Source organism: Seriola aureovittata, chromosome 6, assembly GCF_021018895.1.
Source record: "Seriola aureovittata isolate HTS-2021-v1 ecotype China chromosome 6, ASM2101889v1, whole genome shotgun sequence".
NCBI lineage: Eukaryota > Metazoa > Chordata > Actinopteri > Carangiformes > Carangidae > Seriola > Seriola aureovittata.
Genome location: NC_079369.1, coordinates 12,586,750 through 12,603,079, shown reverse-complemented (window position 1 = coordinate 12,603,079; position 16,330 = coordinate 12,586,750). Strand labels below are relative to the sequence as shown.

General features: G+C 42.7%; 1 protein-coding gene across 9 annotated transcripts in view; it reads right to left on the bottom strand.

Moving 5' to 3' along the window:
- The window catches only part of LOC130170622 (unconventional myosin-IXb), a 56,725-nt gene that overhangs the window by 8,371 nt on the left and 32,024 nt on the right, over nucleotides 1-16,330 (bottom strand). For 6 of the 9 annotated variants that reach the window (XR_008828020.1, XR_008828021.1, XM_056378101.1 and 3 more), the window contains exons 5-29: nucleotides 16,047-16,141; nucleotides 13,281-13,343; nucleotides 11,938-12,037; nucleotides 11,442-11,542; nucleotides 10,921-11,050; nucleotides 10,750-10,839; nucleotides 10,281-10,397; nucleotides 9,990-10,124; nucleotides 9,656-9,777; nucleotides 9,362-9,503; nucleotides 8,998-9,193; nucleotides 8,512-8,587; nucleotides 7,845-7,937; nucleotides 6,259-6,372; nucleotides 5,369-5,408; nucleotides 5,083-5,205; nucleotides 4,881-4,961; nucleotides 4,473-4,583; nucleotides 4,066-4,191; nucleotides 3,805-3,954; nucleotides 3,508-3,668; nucleotides 2,164-3,339; nucleotides 1,500-1,575; nucleotides 1,258-1,376; nucleotides 294-412 (exon numbers count right to left, since the gene is read on the bottom strand). Coding sequence is in view for 7 of the 9 variants with exons in the window: in XM_056378101.1 (XP_056234076.1) it covers nucleotides 294-412; nucleotides 1,258-1,376; nucleotides 1,500-1,575; nucleotides 2,164-3,339; nucleotides 3,508-3,668; nucleotides 3,805-3,954; nucleotides 4,066-4,191; nucleotides 4,473-4,583; nucleotides 4,881-4,961; nucleotides 5,083-5,205; nucleotides 5,369-5,408; nucleotides 6,259-6,372; nucleotides 7,845-7,937; nucleotides 8,512-8,587; nucleotides 8,998-9,193; nucleotides 9,362-9,503; nucleotides 9,656-9,777; nucleotides 9,990-10,124; nucleotides 10,281-10,397; nucleotides 10,750-10,839; nucleotides 10,921-11,050; nucleotides 11,442-11,542; nucleotides 11,938-12,037; nucleotides 13,281-13,343; nucleotides 16,047-16,141 (3,856 nt within the window). In the remaining 2 variants the exon portion in view is untranslated. The remainder of the gene's footprint in view (nucleotides 1-293; nucleotides 413-1,257; nucleotides 1,377-1,499; nucleotides 1,576-2,163; nucleotides 3,340-3,507; nucleotides 3,669-3,804; nucleotides 3,955-4,065; nucleotides 4,192-4,472; nucleotides 4,584-4,880; nucleotides 4,962-5,082; nucleotides 5,206-5,368; nucleotides 5,409-6,258; nucleotides 6,373-7,844; nucleotides 7,938-8,511; nucleotides 8,588-8,997; nucleotides 9,194-9,361; nucleotides 9,504-9,655; nucleotides 9,778-9,989; nucleotides 10,125-10,280; nucleotides 10,398-10,749; nucleotides 10,840-10,920; nucleotides 11,051-11,441; nucleotides 11,543-11,937; nucleotides 12,038-13,280; nucleotides 13,344-16,046; nucleotides 16,142-16,330) is intronic. The other 3 variants (XM_056378104.1, XM_056378103.1, XM_056378105.1) reach the window with 3 other exon arrangements.

The window sequence follows — 16,330 nt, the reverse complement described above, 5'->3', positions numbered from 1 at the left end:
TTCCATGTCTCGCTTCAAGAGGTGTGATAGCAGGGAACTGCAGCAGTCTAGCAGTTCTAGTGCAGTCAGTGCTGATCAAGTCATGGTAAAGCTTACAGTAGAATTAATCTCCTTTCTATGAGCTTTGGGAACATGGAACCCAAAAAACCCAACCAAATGAAAAGGAATACATTTCATCTCCCTGCTCCAGAAAATCCTATAATTTTTCTTAGAACTTGACAAGGACAGACTGAACCTGTCTGCAACCCATTTGTATTATTATTATTATTATTATTATTATTATTATTATTTACCTTCCCCTCCTGTTGGCTTTTCATTGAGGATCTGAGCAAATGTCAGCTCCCCGTTGTCTGGAGTCTGGGCCTCTTTGTGGGGTCGTTTTTTCAAAATCTTGCTGAAGAAACCACCTGACCTGCAGGGCACAGAAACACAGAAACACAAGAAGCTCTAAAGAATATTCAAAAACCTTGTTAAGCAAAACTGCTGTGTAACTCTAAGAGGACTGATGTTTATGCTGGATACAGGAAGGATTCACTGTGGTCATTTATTTCTAACGGCAGAGCACAGTTTATTTTGTGTTACTGACTGCTTTGTGTTCTTAATCATATGCCTGTATGTGATTCCTTGGATTGTTTCTTGGCAACAGACAAAACAGATAATCTAAGCAATTAAGTAAGATGCCCAGTATTTAAAAATAGCATCACAACTGAATTATCATGCAAGAGTCTGCATTTAAAGTTCACCATACTCAAGCTCTGCTCAAGCAATGTCACCATAGCAACAATACAAATTGAAAACAAAACAATCCGCCCTATGTCTCTCTTCGATTTAACTTTGGCCCAGTGACTGAGCCTTAAGCGTACATTTCTGGCAAATGAATCCATTCAGAGTAAATTCAGTTAGCAGGAATTTCCGGCAGTGAATGTGCAAAGCCACACAAGGAGCCCAGGACACATTTTGGTTTTCCCATGAATCTGATTCAAGCAGACATTGATATTGCTTAAGAGGAGAGTGCGAATGATTCAGCGTTTTCCTAATACTCTCTCTTATTACAGAATCTTTTTTTTTTTACTGATACTACGGACACAGTCGCCAACTGGACAGATTATGCTGTGCTTCATCCATCCCAGTCCATCTCCTTTTCAAAGAAATGTATGGCCCAAAACGCTTTCTGTCACATTTAATACCAACCCTGCTCATCCAATCACAAGCCTACGTCTAAAGTGTAAGCCAGTCCAGTGCATTGCAGTGCAGTACCTGTCTGGTGTGGATGAGATGGAGTGGGCTGAATCTTGATAACCAGAACCATCTGGATGTTTCCTTCTGATGGAGCTCCCCTTTGAGCCATCACCATGGCCTTCTAGGGGGGAAATTATCTGCAGGACAGAAAACATAACAGTTAAAGCTGATTTTTTTTCAATTTTAAATGTCAAAAACGTATATCTTTACTTTTAAAACAACACATTTTGGAATTAAAATAGATGGAACATATAAAATACCTCTCTGACTGATACAATGCCAGCTCCTTCAGAACCTGGAGACATACTGTCAATTGATGACGAGGCTGTTTCACTCCTGCAGATGGACGGACAGAAATACAGATGAGACACAAATCAATTTATGAAAAGGTTCCGACAACTGAAGGGGCGTCTTACACAAGCAAACAAAATGTTGGAAATGTTTGTTAGAAGATCTACTGTGACTTTTAAAGGAGTAAAAAATGTTCAGTCAACATTTATTAGAGACAAAAAATTCATTCAGTTTATAGGATAAGGCTGGTGATAGAGCAAACAGTGTGTCCATCTTTCTGACTTCTCCAAATAATCAAATACACAAACTGTACTTTTTCAAAAGAGTTACATCGTTTCCTAACACAGCTGGGCACTGTCATTTATTTACAGGTGTAAACAGTGTCTTTGTTGGGAGCCATTTCCAGCTGCAGATTTGGTGCACTAGCAAGCATTTAAGGCAGCAGGACACTGTGTATGTGTTCCTAATGCTTTCTGAACAACAATGGAGGTAGAGAAGTGTTATCAAGCTTTGGCTAAACATACAGTTGTTAAGAGAATCAATTCATTGATGGTTTTAAATTTGTTCAAAGAATGAAAAATATAGAATATAACCAGACTAGATGTGAGAATATGACCATAACAGAAGACGTACAGTTGTTTTTTCCTCCTTTCCTCACGATTGTGAGGTGGAGGAGAGCTGATGCTCTCGGAGTATTCTCCATCACTCCTCCTCCCCTTCCACTTCTCTGGCTTCTCCTTGATCGCCCCAGGGCGGCGATGCAGGGTTACCGCCGCTGCCCCACCCTCCCCTACGCCGTTTCTCTCAGGCCCAGGGTCAGCGGGCTGCAGGGACAGTGTAGACGGACGAACAGGACCAGAAGCTGAAGGAGAAGTTTTTGCCTCTTTCTTCCCTCCCTTTTCTTCCTTCATTTTCCAGGCTACAAAGGTGTACTGGTCCAGCTCCTTGCTGTCTGATCTCTCTTTCAGCTTAGAAGTCTCCTGGCTTTTGCTCTTCGGCGGAGATGTTTGGTCCTTGTCGACTGCTGAGGAGAAGGAGGAGGAGGCTGCTCGATCGGTCTCTCTCTGGTTGTGCTCCAGCCCTCTTCGTCTTCTCTGCTCTCTCTTCTCCTGGCTCCTGGATGACTGGCCCCTGTTGGCAGCCGGAGGTCGTACTCTTTTTTGGTCAGCATTGGAAGGTGTGGAGGTAGTGCAGGGAGCCTGGTCATCTGACGCCTGACCTGGAGATGTGGGTTCCAGTGCGTTGGAGGTGACGCCATCAGAGGGCAGACCAGGTTTTGAATCTGACTGTCCTAGTGTTTGGATCTCTGAATTTTCCTCCTCCTCCTCCTCTTCCTCCTCCTCCTCCTCCTCATCCAGCTGGGGTCCAGCCTCAGCCAGAGTACCGTTGGTCTCCAAATTTAATTCCTCATCCTCCTCCAGCTCTTCATCCTTGTCCTGTTCATCCTCCTCTGTATGTGAGCTTGTTTTTACCTCTCCTTCTTCCTCTCCTCTCTCCTTCCGAGTCTCCTGGACAGCATCATCCAGCGTCTCCTCTGTGACCAGCTCTATATCTGGATCTTCTCTTGTTTGAGGCTCTCTCGCCTGTCTTTTCTCCTCTTCTTCTCTCTTTTTCTGTGCTTCCTTAGCTGCCTCCTCTTCTTCTGCTCTCTTCTTTGCTTCCTCCTCTTTTTTTCTGCTTGCTTCTTCTTCCATCCTCCTCCTTGCTTCCTCCTCTTCCTCTGCTTTTCGCCTCATCTCTTCCTCCTCTTCCCTCCTCCTTCTTTCCTCTTCTTCTTCCCTCTGTTTAACCTCACGCATGGACTGACACCTGTAAAAATACAAAACATAAATATAACAGCCGACCATGTCTTTTACAAATGTTATTAGAGCATTGTATGTCCATCAAAGGTCCAGCAAACTTGTTCTAGACCATACTTTTAGTATTATGTTATTGTACAAAAGTTATTATGGAGACACAGGCAGTCTGTGTTGTTACCTCCTGCGTGCTGAGTGGCCTCTGACCAGGGCTTGTATTTTGGTAGCGCCCTGTCTTTGGCGGTGGAACTCCAATCTCTGTCTGTGCCCTCTCCACACAGCCTGGATCAAAGTGGCTGCACGTCGCATTTGCTCCTCTTTGCAGTACCTACGCCATAAACGCTAAGAGAGAGGAGAGAAAATATCACAGCTGTACTTAAATTCTCTGTTTATCATTAAAAATGAACAAAACTATCAAAATAAAATGAATTATACTGACATGACACCCCCCAAAAAAATGTAATGTTGCATCATCTACCTGGATCAAGCTGGCTGCCTGTCTCATGTCCAGAAACTCTTTCCTCTGCAGACGAGCTCTGAACCACCGCTGAAGGAAGATGATCTTACGCATGACATCCTTGTGCAGCGTGTCCTGCAGCTGCTGTCGCTCCAGCTCCTTCAAGAACACCTGAACACAGAGAAACGCAGAATTTAGTGTAATCACATTCAAAATTGAGTAGAAACAGATGCAGACAAGAATCTGGGTTTGTAAGATGAAGTGAAAGTATGAACAGTGTACCTTGGTTTTGCCTATCTGAAATGTCGTGGGGTCCAGGCCCATCTTCTTCCCAAGCAGCACTGCGATGTCCTCTTTACAGGCAGTGGCGTTCTTTGGCAGCAAAACTCCAAACTGCTCGATAAACTCCTGCAGGGGAAAGAAAATGAATGGACTGTTCAAGAGAGGAGTGTTAAACAGTATGTATTTTACAAACACTGAAACAATTCCAACATCTCTGTAAACTGTAAACCAAGGCAGCAGCTCTAAGTGACTTAACATCAACGTCGTGTGTTTGTAATATTGTTGCAGGCCACTGTATCAACTTCTATTCACCATCAAAATACTGTATCTTCATTGCCCGGTGTGACATTTTAAATGGTGTGATTATCACATGGATTTTCCAAAAAAGGGGAGTAACTTTGCAGTACCTGGAATGTGTACTTGGCTCCGTAGCCTGACCTCCTGATACGAACAGTTTCCAGCATTCCTGTGTATCGCAGCTGCTGAACCACCAAGGCCTCGTCCAGGTGCATCTCCTTCTGCTCATATGTAAGCATATTTGGTTATACTCTTATCATTCAGATACCCAAATCTTTAACATTGAGAATTCTACATTACTGAATTCTGTGATAGTTTTCATACTTCAGATTTTATATTGAATTTAAAATCATGTGAAATAAAACCCTTGCTTCATTTTGGAACAGATCAAATATCTGTTTAAGAGAGGTATATGAAATTACACTGCATCAATGTACAATTCCTCTTGTAAAGCTGGAAGAAAACTTCAGGATTTAAAGAGAAGATATTAAGGAACAAACAACAAGAGAAAGTCTTACCTTCTCGGCATTGGAGCGGATACAGCGAATGAAGAAAGGCTCTGCTTTGTTCAGAGTCTCCAAGAGCTTGGTCAGAGAAGTCTGAAGGAAACAAAGAGCGGGGTTTGCTGAATGGTCAGGACTGCTGTTATACGGTGTGTTTTTATGTAAAATGCCCAGTGTCTGTGTATAATGAGCACAATGCTGGGTTGTGTGATTTTACCTGGAACTGGGCACTGATGCTGGGGGGCTTCTTCTTCTTGTGCAGGTGGAGCAGAGACTTGGTGGTGCGATCGTGTAGCGTCAGACCCACAATGAACTTCAGAGACCGAGAGTCCAGCAAACTCTGCACAGCAGTAATACAGCAAATTAATATTCTACTTGCAGTCATATATTACGATTCTAACAAAATGATTGCAAACTAATAAAATCAACTGGGTTGTTTTATCTGACTTTTCTTTTTTATCTGTAACTAATCTGGGCATCTTTGGTCTTTAACTCGGGTTTACCTTGGGGATGAGCTGCTTCTGTTTGGTGCTCTTGTTTTTCCTGTGGCGAAAAGAAGACATGGGGTGAGTTAGAAGGAGTGAAGTGTTAAAAGCTGAGGCAGGAGGATGGAATGGAGCAGTGGATGGAGAGAAGCCGGGTTAGTACGGACAGGTGACTTCTTCATGCGCTGTCAGTCAGTGATGAATCAAAGGTTGCACCTGGAAGACTGAATGAATTACAGGCAGAGAGGCAAGGCATGACTGAGTGACAAGGAGAGAGTGATGGAGAAGAGGAGGAGGGAGTTTGCTGCAGGAGATGGCAAGTAAAATCTAATCTGAGCGGAGACTCAACATACAGACAGACATGCTCTCTTGCTTTCATCAACACATCAAAAGGGCCCAAAAACGTATGCTCATGTTCACTATGTTGCTGTGTGTCAGACTGCAGAACTTGTGCTAAATTGTAACATGCTGCGAGGCCGCTGGGACATATTTTCACAAGACGCTCCAAAAGACCTCACATGCCAGTAGGCTTCTGACGATGTTCATGCAGCAGTTAACGAAGTAAGTATTTAAGGCGTTTCGGCTGTAGCTCTCAAGAAAACTAGATACTATTTACAAAGGGAGCCACTCATGTAACGTCTGCTGATGAAGCAGGAGTGTGTTTATTGTCAAGATCACAAGATGTTAATGATCCATTTAGAGAAGTGGCTATAAATGTGACGACTATTAACTACCCATGGCATGTTGTGTTAAACTGGTTTAAGATAACCTTAACATAAAATGAATCTAGGATAGTCGACATCGTTTTTTGTGAAAATATATAATTTAATAGGAGCATGTTCTGCCTGAGCCCACAACACTGGATTGATCTGGAGAAGAGCTGAGGCCAGGTCTGTCTGCAGACTCACTGGAGGATGTGTCGGGGGAAGCGGAGGCGACCCCAGGACTGCAGCAGCTTGCGAGGGTCCTCACCATCCAGCTGCAAGTTCTTAATGGAGCTGATGATCTCTGCATGCATGTCTCTGATCACACCACAAACAAACACCCAGTATAGAGAGGGAGGGAGTGGGGGAGGAGGGAGGGGAAAATTAGGAGAACGATTGGAAAAACCCACAAAAGGAGGAAGGAAAGGGAGGAAAAAAACAAAAACAAACCCGTAAAGCGGGGAGTGACAGAACACCACTGTTAGGACACCTTAGAGGAAAACACACCACCACAGTTACCCAAGACAAGAATGCACATCTGCAGGATAGTTGGGGGTCTGATATCAAGAGAAACTTCAGCTTTCACCCTCTACTCATCCGTAAAGACTAACCCACTTAATGTATTCTCCCGCTGTTCATGTTTATGTACGTGGAAACCACAAGACACACTAGACCACCCAACCATGCTGCCATATCCTTTTTTTAAAAAACAGAAAAAAGACACACACACACACACACACACACAAAGAGACACTGGGGCATGTGGGGGTTGTATTCACACCCATATCCCTGCCACTGTGGTAGTTAACATGCAGAGCTGAGTTGACGTTCAGTGTGGTTGGCCATCTGTGTCCATGCTGAGGCTGTTACTGGTTGTGTGACTGTAAGTTGTTACAGGTGAGGTTTTGGGATTCATGGTCCTTACATTGGGGCTGGTGTTACACTGGACACCGAGTCCGATGAGGTTAATATGGAGACTTTTCCATCTCTCAGAGCTTGTCCATGCAATGCTTTTCTATACTTACCATGAATAACCATGAAAACAGAGGAGGCAAGGCAGTGAAGGAATGGGCAACATATCCGGTAAATGAGTCACAGTGAATCTGACCTCTACACTTCAGTTATTGCAGATCTGAAAGGGACTGGATCATTCAATAATGTGCTTAAAGGGTCAACAATCAGGTGTAGGTTTTCGTTTTTTTAAAAAAACACAACCCAGTAATTTCAGATCTGAAAGCAGAAAGCAGAAAGTCAAGGTTCAGGGGGCCCAACAATCTAAAAATATTCTCCATGTTTTTGTTCCCCTCTGAGAAAGCTCTACCAATTCTCTTTGTCTATTTGACTAGAGGTCCTTATACGTGTATGAATACATGTGTGCTTCCAGCCATCCACAGTTGATGTAAGTAATCCAGGCGGCTAATCAGAGAAGGCCAGCACAAACACCTTCCTGTGCTCTATACCAAGAATAATAAATGTGAGAAAGGAAAGAGATTATCAGGGCTACGGAGAAGATGAGGAATACAGTGAAGGAGGAGAGGGAATGCAAAGTAAAGGGCAGCTTTGCTGTACTGTGTTATGCTGTACTGTGTTATACTGGTGTACTGAACTTCCTCTTAAGAAACAGAATCAGTTATATTAAATGGCTAAATAAAGATTCAGATTTTTTATCAAAGATGGGGCAAACTCGGAGAATGGAGAAAACCCGTATCTTTTACCAAAAACAAAGCACATTTCCTTCCTGCTTTGCCTCATGTCTTCATTCTTTTCTCCTGTCCACCAAATTCACTTACTTCTTACTCTCATAGCTAGCAAAGATGTCTTCAAAGGCCTCTAGAGGGCGCTCTTCTGAGTGATCAAAGTAGAAATCGAGCATAGAAGCTCGTCTGTGGAGGGGAGAGGAGAGAACCGCACACACTGGAGTCACCAAAGGGTGGAGAGGATATATACTGAGATGAGGTGAAGGAAGGTTCGTCTGTCAGGTGTGATGCCAAAAGATGTGTTTTTGTGGCTTCAGTTCAAATGAGATATAATAATTCAGCTGAACAGTTTACAGTAGGTGTCTGACATTGACCTTCCTCATCTCATCCAGTACCACAAGATAAATGAGGAGGTCCACAGTTCACCAACCATTTTAAGCATTTCCTTCACCATTAACAAGGCCATCAAACTGGAAACATGTTGCTGTGCAGTTTATGAGTGGAAGCAAAGAGGCAGCCACATGAAGGCTGGATATTTAGTTGATCCTATTTAAAATAATCAGTCTGTGTTTTGTGAGAGTGAAGATCAACAGAGTTATTAAACACAAATCCAACAGGAACAACAGTCTGCTCCACGTCCACAGGTGCTATGGCAGAGAAGGTTCTTCCAGAGGAAGGAGACCTAACATTTAGAAAACCAGCCAAACACAACAAAGATCAAGTGAGACAAGTTTCATATTCAGTTATGTACATTACTTACTTGTACATCCTTTCTATTGGGGCATTGGACCGTTGAAGCTCTCCTAAAGGAGTTCTGGAGATTGGACGGACAACACCTAAAACATGAACACACGATACACATTATTAACAAGTGAAACAGTGTATTAATAATAAGCAGGATTTTCTGGCAGCATGAATATTGATCAGAATCACATGACTGCTTCAGTTTTTGTTGTTTTTTGTCTTAATTTAATCTTGTTAATCCACATAAAGAGGTTCCTACGTCAATGGGCTACGTCTGTAAGCACAAAAATAGTCTGGAGGATTGAGAATTGTAGAGAAAATGTCAAAATCTCCTCAAGCCTCACGTTTCTGTGCTGACCTGACAGGCTAATTACAGATAAACTGCAGTAGTCAAAAGCTGTAGTATACGATGCACTAGTGGTCTGAAGATGCAGCTATGATTTGATAGTTTTAGGATTATATTATCCAGGATGGGCTGTCGGCCGTAGGACTGATAATGTACCTGAAGTTTTGGCCGCCCAGGAACGGCCAGCCTCATTGAAAGCAGCAATTCCTCTGATGGTGGCACGCAGGATGCCCCACCGAAACATGGCCACCGGGTCCATGCCGATGAGCTGCCGCACAAATGCACGGTCACTGCTCCGCAACAATGCCACGATGTCAGGACGCATGTGGTCCGTGTTCTTCTCCCGGAAATCCTGGTGAGGTCAAACATATGATAACATTACAAAAGCCACCATCAACACACAAACAAATAGTCTACATTAAATTTGAGTGTCATTTAAAACCCCCAAACTTTTGTTTTGTCATTTGTTTGCATTTAATGGAATCTGCTCTTGTCAAGTTACCTGTGGCTTCTTGCTTACCTTGATTTGATATTTGACTTTTCCAGCAAAGTGGCGAATGACGAAGGCAGGCTCCATGACTGGAGTGGGGACAAAGTATTTGTTGCCCTGGTGCTGCTGCTTGAATTTGGCTAACAATGTCTCATCTGTGGCATGGGGAAAGCTGTTGCAAAGGTGCAGAGAGAAGGAGAGAGGAAAGAAGGAAAAGAAATACAGTAAATAGGCCGCTGCAACTGAATCAAAACCAACTTAATTCCAACCCGTATCCATAAGGTGTGAATGAAACGGAGTGAATCATCTGTATCTGTGTCTTACTTGCTCTCCTCATCCAGCAGGTAAAGTAGGCCAGTGGGTTTCTTGCTGATGAGGTGGATACAGCCCACGTTGTCTGTGTAGTCGATGTTGTGCCAGGTGATTCCCTCTGCTTGGTACTCCTCCTGCACGGGGCAGAACAGATCATTTTAGTGAGCCAGCTCATTGGTGAAGTCATGCTAGGAAGTTTGACAATTTCACTGATGTTCTTTTACAATTAATTAATTGACTAATCCAAAAAAGATTCAAAAATCACAGGGAAGCAAATCCTCCGGTGGTGTCTCGTTCAGAAATTCTCATTGGTTTTAGGATGAGGGAAAAAAACTAAACTGCTCACCTGTTCCAGATTGAAGATGTGATGGTTGAAGTAATATTGCAGCTGCTCGTTTGCATAGTTGATGCAGAACTGCTCAAAGCTGTTTGTCTCAAAGTCCTCAAAGCCGAAAATGTCCAGGACACCGATGGACAAGCACTGGAAAACAGAAACATGAACACCAGTGAGGAGCAGGAAGGGAACGCATGACAATCATCAACCTGAAGGAAATAATATTTGTAGCATTTTATAATGTTCAGATAGAGCAGTTTTGCATGTATTTTGCGTGGCTGCGTGACAGCGCCTGTGTCTCACCGGGACAGATTCCTCCATGTCTTTCTTGTTCAGCAGCGCGTGATTGATGCGTAGGACGATCCAGTCAAACAAGGCGCTGTACAGAGATTTGGCCATGGAGTCTCTGGCTGTGATAGCCTGATGAGAAAGAGGAGATGATGCATATTGTGATGAAAACTTCAATGAACATAACCGAAAACAAGCACAGGTACAGATTAAAAGTGTGCGTTGGAATGAGATAATATTACAACACACAAAAAAATGCAGACAGATGGAGGCAAGTGTATACAAGTGATGACTTAAAAATAGAGCGGTTACTAAAATGCTTAACATTAGACACTGATTGGAAGAAGAGATCTACAGCATGTGTGTTATCAATGAAGAGGAAGATGCTGAAAGGCATAAGGAAGAAGCAGACATACAAGGCCACAATTATATTGCCATTATAGTAATGACAAGTTGTGGTGATGTCTTCATGGCTGGTGCCTACCTCTGAGTGACTGTAAGGGAGGATCAGCTTGTCATTGACTGTCACCGTTTTCCTCTTTGTCAGCGCCTCGACCAGCAACTCCTCTTTAACCTGAGAGGAACACCCACAGTCACAGGCAATTCAAAGACACAGTGAAGTATTGAGTCACAAGGTCACGCACAAATATGTTACCTTTAGCAGGTCAGAGAGTGTGGCCAGGACCTCTGGTGGTCCCACATCCAACCCTTCGTCTCGGCCTGTTGACTTCCTCCTGTAGGTCACGTTGCCCAGATACAGGATGGCCGAGAGGACAGAAAAGATCCTGCAACACAGTCATAAAAATTTCATAAAGTGACAACAATACAGTCATATGACACAAGCAGTAACTATTCTACACACTGCTGCTCTTCAGTCCTGTCATGTGTTAATACTCACACTGAATTGAAGCATTGTATCTGCACACTCTCTTTCGTTTACTGCTACATTAGCCTGTTAGATGCAGCTACTGTTGTATTGTTGGAGCTCTAGAAAGTCTCTTATATTTTTGGTATTTTGGCAATACTCAGACCAAAATAAGTGTTTCCAGGACTGAGTGGAAAAATGGTTTGGCATTAGGTTTCAGCACAATTCCATCACCACGTCTGGAAGAACATTAGGCCCTTTTCTACATTACACACACACACTACACTGTACATGATCACTGATTGGCTTACTGTTTCTTGGTGGCAGGAAGGAAGCCAACCATCTCCATCGCCTGTTGCAGCCTTTCAAAGTCATGACGCAGGTCTTCCTCATCTTCAATCTTAAAGTTTTGCTACAAGGAAATGCGCACAGTTAGTAGGCGTCTATGAAGATGAGAGAATGAAAGCAAAAGCACAAAATGGAAAAAAAACAAACAAAAAAAAAAACAGGTGAAGAACAGAGGTGAATGAAAAGGAGGGTGGGGGTAGAGGGGAATATAAACAAGTGAGAGAACAAAGACAGCTTGATTAACATGCAGTTCACATGTGTGCAGTAAAAGAGGAGTGCCGACAGCAGCTTTATCAGAAGCTTGAGGGGGTTTATGAATACCATATCCACTCAGTTCATTACAACAGGCTAAAGTTCATTAACAGTCTCTAGTCTCTTGTTTTTTTTTTAAGGTTTACATCAAATGGATGTAAACTGCTGGATGTCTGGGTGTGATGGCACAGCAGGGCATCACTGTACCTGCTTGAGGTAGAAGTAGTCTTCAGGTGGCAGCAACTTAAACTCCTTCCTCTCCTCCTCTGAGGCTCCCAACAACAGGTAGTAAAACACATGGTAGTTCCTGAAAAAACAAGACGCAGCATGTTAAGTCCAGCGGCGAACGCTTCAGTGGATTAATCAATTCATATGTGCACCCATCATTTCTTTGCTTTATAATCTGGTGAGCAGTTATCAGTGGATATGAGCTTCACGTTTATGGTCACAAATAAGGCGTCGTTTTGGTGATAAACCGAGAGTCAACACATTGTAAAAAGCTATTAGAAAGAAGACTGAGTTGGAGTGATGTTGATATCAGTTTTCCACTTGTGCTATCGGTAAGCAGGTAGGTAGACAGGCGTCGGCACATGATAGTAATGAGTTTACACACTTATTACTAAGAAACAATGACATCATACAGTAGACTCACTCCCAGACTAGACAAGTAAGGTGCTCTGTCAACAGCAACTGTAGGCTAGGTTATTAACAGTGAACTGGTAGTCGCCTGAAGGTTTCGGAGGCGGGTTTGTCAATGGAAGGCGACTACACGTTCCAAAACTAGCTGGGAAGATCTGAACAGGAAACTAATGAATAATAATGTTCTCAAAACAACAATAGTATGTTTTTTATACAAAGCATCAACTGAGTCAGCTGAGCTGCTCAACAGTAGATTGTGGTTTAATATACAAATTCTCATGAGTGCTTGTGTGTATCTGTATGTGTGTGAATCTAAACTGGAAAGATAAAACATGACTTGAAAAACCACAAACACCTCCTGGATAAGGCTACATTTAATAGAGAAACAATTTTGTTGTTTTGTTTTGTTGCAACAGATTAAACCAGTGGTAATCAAAATCTGTCAGTTTCTTCTATTGACTCATTCATCAGTAAATCTATATCACAGAGCAAATTAAAACACTGTGGAGGATTTTCTCACTTCCCTAACACCCTGACTGGCTGACTCAATTACCAAAGCACCCACGCAAAAAATTTGTTTGCATCTTAGTCATACAAGTTGCAACTGACTTGAGTCTAGTCGGCAGTGAATGTCACTGTGAGTAACAAAGGCATGGGTGATGTGACAGAAGAGGGAGTGACGACATGATGAATGATTTTTTTTCTTATAATATCTCAGTCTACAGTGTTTGAATATGTCAGCAATTGGGTGTGCAAGTGTTTAGATGAACATGTAAAGTCAAAGACTTGATGAAGTTGAACTTCATATCCAACCATCACAGGCCCCAAGGGAAAACTCCCCATGTTTGTACAGAGGGCCCCATGAAGGTCAGTGGGGGTGAGAGGTCGAGACCCTGCCTGTCCCTACTCACCTCTCGTTCTTTTCTCTGGAGACCAGACGAGACTTCTCCAGGAGGTACTTCTCCACCACAGCCCTAAAAAAAAAAGGGCAGAGAGGAAGATAGGGAGGGGGAGTAAATAGGAAAAGGAAAAAGAGGAACAAGGAAAACAATGACCATGAATCACTTAACACTAAGGTCACTCAGCTCTGTCCGTGTGTGTGTGTGTGTGTGTGTGTGCGCGCGTGTATTTTCAGGTCATATGGGAAAGTGAGTTTTTAATAAAAAATGAGGGGAGGAGCAGGATGGCAAGTAAGGGCAGATGTTGAGAACAATCAAAGAGTGAACAAAGCTGCAGATACGGTTGGATGGATTGCATAGCACATCACACACGCCGCATAGCAACTCACACACACAACAAAAACAACCCTGGTATTAACTTATTTTATTCTCTTGTATAGTAAAGATGGACAGAGGAGACTGGAAGGCTACTGCAGGGAGAGAGGTATGCTTTCAGACCACTGCAGTCATGAGATATGCTGCTTTAAAAGCAGTGGTATTTACCCACTACACTAGGCCAGGGCCATAAACTTGTCTAGATCAGATTTTATAAGTCAGAGTTGTTTTTTCTATAGCCAGGCAAAAACAACACTGACGCCAGTTTTCATGATACACTATGAATAGAGCTGTGCTGTGAGAAACATCATGCTGCCCATCTGCTAACACTGATGCCTCAACTATAGACATATTATCTACTCTACTGGTACACTAGCTTCCCCTTCTGTTTTTTCTCAGAACACTCTGTATTGCAACCTCTACGCAAAAAAACCCCTGACTTTTTATGAATATTACGAAAAATTTCGGAATTTCCTTTAATTGTTCAAGATCACAGAAACACTCACGTGTACTATTTAACCTTATCTTACAAAGAGTAAGGATGATTTTTTTAACCAAGCAAGTTAAAGATATATATATTTAAAGATGTATTTGATGTTTTTGAAAGGAGGCAGCCTTGTGGCGTCCTGAGTAATTGACAGTAATTAGGCTGAATACCTTAACACACTGATGCCTGTCCCCTAAATACCTCTTGAACCAGTTAGAGGCATCCTGTACAGGCGTCAATTGTACCAAAGGCTTTTGAAACATCTATGAATAGCCAGAGAATTATCAGCCATGTGAGCGGTTACTGTTTGATTCTGCATCTTTTTGAAAAATTTAGTTCCCCAAACTAGACATCTGAACCACCGTTTCCTGCAAACGCTTTTTTTAAAATTTTGTTTTGTGAACTTGTTCTATTTTTACATCATATGATATATAAATATTATGTTTGCAAATGCTTTTCTCAGGGTGATCTGAGCAACAACACTGGATGATGGATGAATTTGAAAGGGGGCCACCAAAGGGAATAATATGTGAATGTGATAGTAAAAGTTAGGTTGGCGTCTTGTCTGTTCATATGAACTGATCTGAGAACAGAACATATCTACCGGATTGTTGCCAGGAGCTGACTGGCATACGGGCTACACAGTATATCAGTCAGCATATTTCAAAGGGGTAAGTCTCATACATACAGTGCATGTTAGATCTCAGGCATCTGTCACTCACACACAACCTCTTTTTTACATGTCCACTAAAGTGGGTGTTGCTTTTCATGGTTCTGCTCCATCTTGCTCAGATCCCGGTGAGGAAGGATTAGTCGCACACAGAGTAAGCAACAGTGTGTGTGCGCGTGTGTGTGCGAGAGAGAGAGAGAGAGAGAGAGAGCATAAAAACATCCCGTCTGTCAGTTAGCGAGTCCGCTCGGAAAGCAGAGCAGAGCGGAACAGCAGCCTTCCCTTTGTTAATCTCCTCTATTGACTGTCTGAATGGCTGCCACTGGAGATGGAGAGATAGACAGGCAGCCTTTGTTAAGTTTACAGAGCAGGGCTGTGATGGCCCTCTGAATGCTTTACTGATGTGAAGCAGGAGGTTACACTAGCACGTAAGGTGATGGTAAATTATTTGAGATGTTCGTTTTTAGTATTTCCTTTTCTGAGTTCACTTTGTAGCATAGAAAAGCCCCAACCACCTAAAATCAACTCCCATGATTGGATTACAAACCGTTCTCAGGGTAGGAAATTCAATAGAGCATGATGAGACCTGGTGGCATTAGGAGATAATCAGTTTGGGGATGCGCACTTAATGTGGAGGTTAGCAGCTGTAACTACAGACATTTACATGTTTCAAATCAAATTTTATTTCTAGCATGGCACTTTTGCATATACACAAAAGTGCAAAAAAAATGTCATCCTGTTAGTCTTTAGTCTGAATACTGTGGTGAATGTTCTCTGTAGCCCTTAGCCTTTGACTCAGACTCAGTTTTAGCATAAAGTGTTGTCTTTTTTTAAAGACACTGTACTGAACAGCTGTTCCCCTCTCCTGATGAGGAAATGAGGAAGTGACACAGCTGACCAAACTTTGATGCGGCCCCGAACCAGAGTCTGACTGCAGAGAAAAAAAGGAAGGACACGCTAGTGGTTGAAAGTTTCAGCCCGCACACACACTACACAGAGGGGGAAGCACATGACCAGTCATAAAAAGAGCTAAGAGGAAGATATTAGTCTGTAGAGAGGTACAAGATCATGATGACGAGCAACAGGAGGAGGATACAGAACACAAAAATGATCATTTAAATGTCCCTGTATGTCGAGCAGATTAAGGCAACGGTGGCTTCGACTTGACATTGTATGAGGCCTTGTTGAGAGAGGTTGGTTGCAAAGACACACATACACAAACATACAACTGGTGTTAATTACTCACCCTCTGACCACTCCACTCTCCAAATAATTAACCTGGATGAACTTCCCAAAACGGCTGGAGTTGTTGTTGTGGGCCGTCTTGGCGTTGCCAAAGGCCTGGCACAGACAACAGACACAAGTTAGATTTAAAGGGGTAAAGTCATAAAAACATACAGTGCATTTCTAAATCAACCAACAACCTCTCCAGATTAATGCAATAATCACCACAGCTTTGTTTCCTCTCAATGTATCTTGATCTATTTGTTAAATCAGTCAGTCAGGTAATTGATTAAGATGCAAAAGCCG